The 8,408-nt window shown below is 45.1% G+C and overlaps 1 protein-coding gene across 2 annotated transcripts; it reads left to right on the top strand.

Annotated features, from left to right (window-relative positions):
• The first annotated feature begins 288 nt into the window (after positions 1-288).
• Positions 289-8,018, top strand: lin7b (lin-7 homolog B (C. elegans)). Of its 2 annotated transcripts, XM_061700334.1 has the most exons (6): positions 289-438; positions 2,253-2,371; positions 3,143-3,214; positions 5,358-5,567; positions 6,478-6,641; positions 7,441-8,018. In XM_061700334.1, exons 1-6 carry the CDS (start codon positions 366-368, stop codon positions 7,460-7,462), a joined length of 660 nt encoding a protein of 219 aa, XP_061556318.1. In that variant the 5' UTR covers positions 289-365; the 3' UTR covers positions 7,463-8,018. The 2 variants fall into 2 exon arrangements, with proteins under 2 accessions (XP_061556318.1, XP_061556319.1); XM_061700335.1 differs by lacking the exon at positions 5,358-5,567.
• The last annotated feature ends 390 nt before the right edge of the window (positions 8,019-8,408 follow it).

Raw genomic sequence — 8,408 nt, 5'->3', positions numbered from 1 at the left:
TGTTAAAGGTACATGCGCGATGGTGTGCCTCACATTGCCTCTGCAGTCTCATCGGGATGTGCGTGACCTACAATAAAAATAATATATACAAAAGTATGAAATGTGGATGAACATTACCGAACTCATTTGACGTGGCATATTCTTAACCAGTCGGTCTTGAAAATCTGACGTTAAAGATCGTTTCGTCTGCTACCGCTCGTATTGTTTGTTCTAGCGTAGGTCGCATGACGTCATGCTTGACGTCATCGACGTACGCCGCTCGCCGATAGGTCGCTACTCGTCGCCCATTGATTTCGTCGCTCATCCAAACGATGGAGCAGGCGATGCTGTGAAGACGAGACGGATAGCCAGACCCGCTCCCGGCGATGTCCTCTTATTACCACCCAGCCAAGGAGGCAGACATGGCGACCATGGCGGAACCGCTCTGCCTAGAAAGAGGTACCGCACGCTACAGCATTATCCAGTTGTAGTTTGAACACTGCTTTAATCTACAAAAACCTTCTACGGCCAACAGCAATTCATACATTCGTAACAAGGTCCCATTGTGACTTGTACGGAACAGGTGTGGTTATCACAATTAAACAATACGGCAGGGTCAGTGACGTCACAAGTCGTCGTAAATGTGGACAAGGTGCGGTCAAAATGGGAGGGGGGGGGGGCTGGCTGGTGGGTTGGCTGGTGGTCTTTGTGAACAGTAATCCGTTACTCACCACTGTGACGTCATCCAAAATGAATGATCGTGTGCTAAAGTGGACTGGATTTGGTATTATTGTGTCAATGCTGTGTGAGCCGCGTGCGCCCACCCAGCTTTTACAGTCAACCTTTGACCTCCTGGGGCCTTCATGCTCGAAAGTGCAACAGACTCCCACCCATCCCGTCCCACTCCCAGAGAGACCCAGCCCCAATCCCCAGACAATTTGAAGTTAAACCACGTCTCTAACAGTTAATCAATTATCAAAATAGTTTTTGATTCATTTGATTTCTCTTCCCAACACAAATTTATACCAGTTGGGACAGACCAAAGTGACAGCAAAGTCGAGCTTGGTGTCATTTGACAACGAATGCACAGATCTGTACTGTATTGTTATGTCTTAACTAGTTTATTAGCTTGTCTGCTTTTAACTCATGTTAGCAAACCTTTCTGGTGCTTAGTGGGATCGTGACAAACTGACATAATCACTACTTTTCTCAGGTAATAAATATACATTCCCGCAATTGTTTGTTATTTTTGTCTTTGTGTGTGCCCTGAGTAATAATTTTGCTGTGCTGTTGTACAACAAGGCAGCTAGTGAAGGGCCCCCTTCAGAGTTTTGATCTGATCTGGTTCCAGTTGTGGCGTTGATATGAACCAACTTTGGGCCCTCTCTTAGCCACCAGCCAGCTAGCAACAGCGAGTAAGGGGCCCGATGGGGGGGGTTTCTGATGACGACGAGTTGTCGTTGCAGTGTGTAAAGGCCTTTTCAAACTGCACATAGCACAGCGTAGTCCACTGTTGCCCCAAAAATACATTGTGTATATTCTTCCGTGGCAAAATGAGGCGGAGCCGTGCTGTGGCGGCAGGCGGCTCTCGAATTGAAAAAAGTACAATTCAGACGGCAGCGCGCTGTGACTCTCGGGCTTGATGGCGGAGTGATTTCAGGGCGACAAGTAAGTGAGCCGTTACGCAACACACACATAAAGCAAGCCTAAAAACACACCTTACGATTGAACAATTATCCATACATCCATTTTCAGTCCCACTTGTCATCATTGGGGCGGGCAACGGGTGAGCTGAAGTAACAAACAAGCAGATTTTTGGGATGTGGGAGGAAGCCGGAATGCCCGGAGAAAACCCCCGAAAGCACAGATTGAACATGCAAACTCCAGTCAAACCTCAAAAGTGTTAGCCGGATGTGCTAACCAGTGACTCACCGTACTGCTAAATTAAACGTTTATTCATTTAATTTAATTTAGACTGGGTTAGTTGTAGGTAAACCTAATTTCCTCTTTCATCAGCAACATTATATAATTACTTAAAAGTTATGAAAAGAAGGAGCCTAGCTCCACAAAAACAGTCAAAAGTAATTCGCCATTTATGGGCATGGTAATAATTATTACATAATAGCAACATTTAAATAAAAACATGTAAATAGAGTCGAAAATATCTTTTTATCAAACTCCCAAATTCACAATCAGATACCAGCCGCTGACCACATACGACATCTTTTTCTGTAAGTTAGTCACTTGCGTCGTGTGTGTGTGTGTTTTGTCAGACGTGTGTAGGGTGATTGAGCTGTTGGACCGCCTGCAGCGCAGAGGCGAATTGCCTCCTCCCAAATTGCAGGCCCTGCAGAGAGTGCTGCAGAGCAAGTTCTGTGCGGCCATCAGAGAGGTATGAAGCTAGTCTCATGATATCCCCGACCACTTATTTGCCCCATTTGAAGCAACCTTATGTAATAATTTGATCCAGAAAGAAGAGCTTAAAATTTATTTAGTAGTAGTGAGGACCATGGCGACACTTGGACCACCGGCGTTACAGTGGTCAAAAAAGTACAGTATGTGGTCCAGCCCAGGCTTTCATTTGTGTTAGCACTCGCGCCAGTGCTAACCTTGCAGTTGTGTGCAGGCAACTGGCTTCTCTTTGCTGGTCGGGCTTTCTCCTGCTCAACATTAGATATTTCATTCAGTTCACTAGTTTCCTTTCATGTCATCACTACATATGCTGTATGTATGTATGCCTTTGTATTTTCTTACATTTCTGCATAAATTGGGCATAAAATGTAGTCTTGATCTTCTACATCACAAGAATAAACAAAGTCTGCTTAAATTAATACCACACAAACGAATGATGTTTTCATAATTTTATTGAATATAATATGAAAACTGTCAGGATTATTTTAACCAACTTGCCCTCACAGCTCTTTTTATTAACATTTGGTGGGCGGTTACATTACATAAACACAAGTACAAAAACATGCCCTAATATAGTCATGGTCAGTAAGTCAGTCGGTGTGTGTGTGTGTGTGTGGTCATTTGATAACTTATGTTTACTATCTTTCACACCAAAAAAAAAAAAAAAAAAAAAAAAGCTACATTTTTCTTCAAACGGTTGTTTCTTGCCTCGAATGCAACTTTTAGATTGACTGTGTCTGTTCTCTCTTAGGTATACGAGCAGCTATATGACACTCTCGACATTGTCGGAGGACCGGAGGTGCGAGCGCAGGCGACAGCCAAGGTATCACAAGCTAACTAAAGACAAGTCACATATTTTATAAGGCAAAGGCAGTGGGCCACCTATTTATGGTTATAGCTGGTTCACTTTGTTAGGCTGTGTACATCAAAGACAAAATTAGTAGCGACACGCATGTATCACTAAAAATAAAAAATGCATTTATTAATATTTAGATTCATTGGAGACTAAAATGGGTCCCGTGATTGGTTCCCTCAATTGCTCAGTCATTCACAAGCAAAGATGGAGCGGGGTTCACCTCTTTGTGAACAAGTGCGTGAGAAAGTAGTCCAACAGTTTAAGGACAACGTTCCTCAACGTACAGTTGCAAGGAATTTAGGGATTTCATCTTCCACGGTCCATAATATCATCAAAAGGTTTGGAGAATCTGGAGAACTCACTGCATGTAAGCGGCAAGGCCGAAAACCAACATCGAAAGCCCGTGACCTTCGATCCCTCCGGCGGCACTGTGTCAAGAACCGACATCGATGTGTAAAGGATATCACCGCATAGGCTCAGGAACACTTCAGAAAACCAATCTCAGTAAATACAGTTCGGCGCTACATCCGTAAGTGCAACTTGAAACTCTACTATGCAAAGCAAAAGCCATTTATCAACAACACCCAGAAACGCCGCCGGCTTCTCTGGGCCCAAAAAGTGTTCTGTGGTCCGATGAGTCGACATGTCACATTCCAATGGCATGGGGAACTTAGACATCTGTGAAGGCACCATTCATGCTGAAAGGTACATACAGGTTTTGGTGAAACATATGCTGCCATCCAAGCAACGTCTTTTTCATGGACGCCCCTGCTTATTTCAGCAAGACAATGCCAAACCAAATTGTGCACGTGTTACAACAGCGTGGCTTCGTAGTAAAAGACTGGCCTGCCTGCAGTCCAGACCTTTCTCCCATTGAAAATGTGTGCCGCATTATGAAGCGTCAAATACGACAACGGAGACCCCGGACTGTTGAACGGCTGAAGCTGTACATCGAGCAAGAATGGGAAAGAATTCCACCGACGAAGCTTCAGCAATTAGTGTCCTCAGGTCCCAAACGTTTATTGAATGTTGTTAAAAGAAAAGGTGACGTAACACCGTGGTGAACATGAGCCCGTCCCAGTTTTTTGGGAACGTGTTGCAGCCTAAGTTAATAATTTTGCTAAAGACAATCAAGTTTATCAGTTCGAACATTAAATATCTTGTCTTTGGACGACTGGTTGGAGCGTCTGCCTCACAATTCCGAGGACCGGGGTTCAATCCCCTGTGCCGCCTGTGTGGAGTTTGCATGTTCTCCCCGCGCCTGCCTGGGTTTTCTCCGGGCACTCCGGTTTCGTCTCACATCCCAATTAACCCCGCTAGGTTAATTGAAGTCTCTAAATTGCCCTTAGGTGTGAATGTGAGTGCGTATGGTTGTTTGTTTATGTGTGGCCTGCGATTGGCTGGCAACCGGTTCAGGGTGTGCCCCGCCTCCTGCCCGATGATAGCTGGGATAGGCTCCGGCACGCCCGCGACCCGCGTGAGGACAAGCGGCTCAGAAAATGGGTGGATGGATGTATTCTGTTTTTGTTTATGTTTAACGTAACGTCCCAACTTCATTGGGGTTGGAATATTTTATTAGTCATGACCTAGTCACTGACGGTGTAGTGGTTCACTCGCCTGACTTTTGACCAGGCAACGTGGGAATGTGGTGGTTTTCTTTTCCTTGTGACTGACTGGCGACCAGTCCCGGGTGTAGTCTACTTGAAGCGGTTTGGAAAATTGTTGAATCAATCAGAATCCTCTTTATTGGCCAAGTATGGTAAAACACAAAAGGAATTTGTCTCCGGTACTTGGAGCTTTTCTAGTACGGCAACAAACAGATAAACAGAATGGGTAGTAATGACGCGCATAACTGTGTTATGACAAAAACGAATACACGGCTATAATTGCGCGACACTCACCACTGCTATCCAATACATAAGAACTGGTTTATTGAAATATTGTTTTACAGTGAACCTTTATTTGAAACACCTTTGATACATACAATAGGTAAATTGTATTTAATCGACTGTAGAGACCATTTTTACAGAAACCGTTCTGAAATATTGTACGCAGTGTACCGGTACTTTTTTTTTTTTATTGCTCGACACCTGGTTTTCATTGCGACCAGGCCACAGTGGCGGCCTTTGCGGCCAGCGAGGGCCACGCCCACCCACGGGTGGTGGAGCTGCCCAAGACAGACGAGGGGCTGGGCTTCAATATCATGGGGGGCAAAGAGCAGAACTCCCCCATCTACATCTCCAGAGTGATACCTGCGGGGGTGGCCGATCGCCAGGGGGGCCTGAAGAGAGGAGACCAGCTGCTGTCTGTCAATGGCGTGGTAGGAGCATCTAAGAACGTCATTCTTTCGACAAACAAACAAGCAAAGTATACAGTCAACCCCCGCTCTATCGCAGCTGTACCGCAGAGTTTTTACCTTTTACAGCCGAGTTGCGTGCCTTCGTTGGACTTTGTAGTCCAGATGCAGCGTAATTTACAGCAAGAAGAAAAGGACGAACGTAATCCTTTGGTACAGTTATCATTGCTGCTTCGCCCCCTGGTGGCTGGCGGACTAGGTTGCGGGCACTGCCGCAAATGAAGCACTTTTCATATGCTGCGGTGTCCGCATTTTCAATGCAAAAAAAGCGCTCACGATCAGGCTCATTTGAAGTGGCACTAAACAAGCCCAAAATATTTCGGGTAAATTCATCACACCACAGAGAAGAATAATGTTAACAAGCCTGCCAAATTTGAATGAATTAAAAAAAAACACACAAATTCCCTAAGTATATCAAGTCAGGTTTGAAAACTTGAATAATAAGGGCCACCTCTCAGCTCTCAGACGCTGTGGGCGTGTCCAATGGATGCGCCAAAAGGAAGCAAACATACTGACTTGCCTCTTATTTGGAAAACTGCTAGCGAGCGGCTGAGAAACGGCGCTAAGAAATACTTAGTGTGTTTCAATAGGTTTAGGTGCGGGGGAGAGGTAAAACTATCAAAGAAAAAAATATATAAATTCTCTCCATATTGTGATTTTCACCTATCACGGCTGGGTGTGGAATCCATCCACGCAATAATCCAGTTTACTGCACGAGTTAAGTGTACGAGTGTACTGTTATGGTGGATGGATGAACATGTATAAATAAAGGGGTCACTACTTGTTGGAGGTGAAGGTAATATGCTTGTGTCAAGCATCGCCGTAACTGCGAATGAAGTCGGTACCTAAGAGGAGTGTGTTTGTGGCGATGCAGACTGTGGAGGGGGAGCATCACGAGAAGGCTGTGGAGTTGTTGAAGGCTGCGCAAGGTTCTGTCAAGCTGGTGGTGCGCTACACCCCCAAGGTGCTCGAGGAAATGGAGGCTCGCTTTGAGAAGATGAGGACTGCCCGCAGACGACAGCAACATACAAGCTACACGTGAGACCGCTGGCACGGCTTTCCGTTATCTGCGAAGGATGGGCACGCTCAGTCGATTGCGCGGTTAGCTGAAAGATTCAAGGGGGAAATAAGTATGTCCGTTTGGGCTTGAAAACATGGCCGCCATTCCATTGATGTCTGGGATTTCTTCAGACAATTGGAGTCGAGCGTATTAGGTTGTATTTGATCGGAACAGAATAATGGCATTTCAACTCATTGAATGATAATAATTGATTGGATATGCGCGTAAACTGAGTTGTGAGCTTGATCACAGAACAAATTAAACTCTTAAGTCAAGGTACCACTGTACCAGGCACACGTACAGAGAGACCACTAGTGGTGCTCCAGCACCAGCCCTTTTGCCCTGGATGAGAAAAGTGCCCTTTGCCTGGATCCCATTGGGGGAAAAAAAAAAAAAAGTTTTCTTAATTGTGTGAATAATTTTGTCGATGGGTGTCCTCCTTTTTTGGCTTGAGCCCCCGCCCCCATAGATGTCTGCGAACGTGCCTGCATTGTATGTTAATCAATTGTCACATTTATATTGATCTACACCAAAGTTAAATGGCAATGTTACGATACTTTGAAAATGACCTCAAAGCTCTCATTTCTAGTTAAGACGACGTATTGTCGCCGTTAACCACAATAGGCCGACTCGGTGCGTTTCAAGAAAGTCTCCACCTGGCACGCATGCATCAAATATCAGGCGATCGCCGGTCTGCGGCTCGATACCGTCGGTGACGTGCGGTGCATTCGTGGGTCTCGCTCACCGTGACTCATCATTCGGTCTCTCTCCTTGCAGTTCTCTGGAGTCCAGGGGCTAAGTGCTTCAACGCCTTCCTCCACGTCATCACCCGTCCTACCTGCCGCTTGTGTCCCAGTTGGAGGCGTGACTATAGACGACAAGTAGTAAACCAAAGTAGCCTACTAACGCCTGATACCTGAAATGAAGCCGAGCACCGCTGTTTGGGTTTATCCCTTCGCCCCCTTCTCCCTATTTCTTCGGAAAATACAGCGATGACTTGTCGCGTCAAATCCTGGTGCGCAGTCTTCTCCAGTGTCCCAACAACATCAATGTAATCTACGTGGTCTGTGGCTTAACTAGATCTTAGTGTCCATATTCGGATTTTGTGCATACGTACACTATGTGGTCCACTGTGCTCCTAACAAGTGAGAAGTTTGAGGAAGTATGTGTAAAAAGACCCTTTCGCCTTCAGCCCCGATTCTGTGACAGATATCCCAATAGACTGGCAGACCATGAGCGAGAACTCCCCTCATTGGCTGCTATATGTGACAATAGGTTTTAGACTTTATATCATTATTTATTTACTCATGGAATAAACCGTGTCAGTCAAACACTGTCCTTCCAACTGTCTTTCTATTTTATTATTATTTTTTTGCCCATTGAATCATATTTTCATACAGTCATCGATCATTTTACACTTGCGAGTCCCAGGGTGGACATGTCTGAAACAACGAGTCCCTGCAACTTATCATCACGGAATACCGATACAGTAATCCTCCGCGACATGACTGTTGTTGCTTCATGGTCCCGCTTATATTGCAGATTTGTATTCGTTCAGTTTGTAAAATATTTTCGTGTGATCCGTTGTTCAGCCTGCCACACTCGCAAATTTTTATCACGATAAACGATGGTAGCGTTGACGGTTTTCTTCATGCCACTGACATCATGATATTATCGAGCGTTATAATTCAAGTACATCCTTTTTAAGAACAATTCACTTTTCATTCTAAAGAACATTGAGCATT

This window comes from Phycodurus eques, chromosome 16 (genome assembly GCF_024500275.1).
Source record: "Phycodurus eques isolate BA_2022a chromosome 16, UOR_Pequ_1.1, whole genome shotgun sequence".
NCBI lineage: Eukaryota > Metazoa > Chordata > Actinopteri > Syngnathiformes > Syngnathidae > Phycodurus > Phycodurus eques.
The sequence above is the reverse complement of the archived record's forward strand: the minus strand, read 5'-3'. Positions and strand labels throughout refer to the sequence as shown.

Coding starts and splice junctions, on each gene's coding strand:
- lin7b (XM_061700334.1), top strand. CDS start 366: ATGTCCTCTTATTACCACCCAGCCAAGGAGGCAGACATGGCGACCATG. Junction 2,372..3,142: donor TCTGTGCGGCCATCAGAGAG/GTATGAAGCTAG, acceptor GTTCTCTCTTAG/GTATACGAGCAGCTATATGA. Junction 3,215..5,357: donor GAGCGCAGGCGACAGCCAAG/GTATCACAAGCT, acceptor CATTGCGACCAG/GCCACAGTGGCGGCCTTTGC.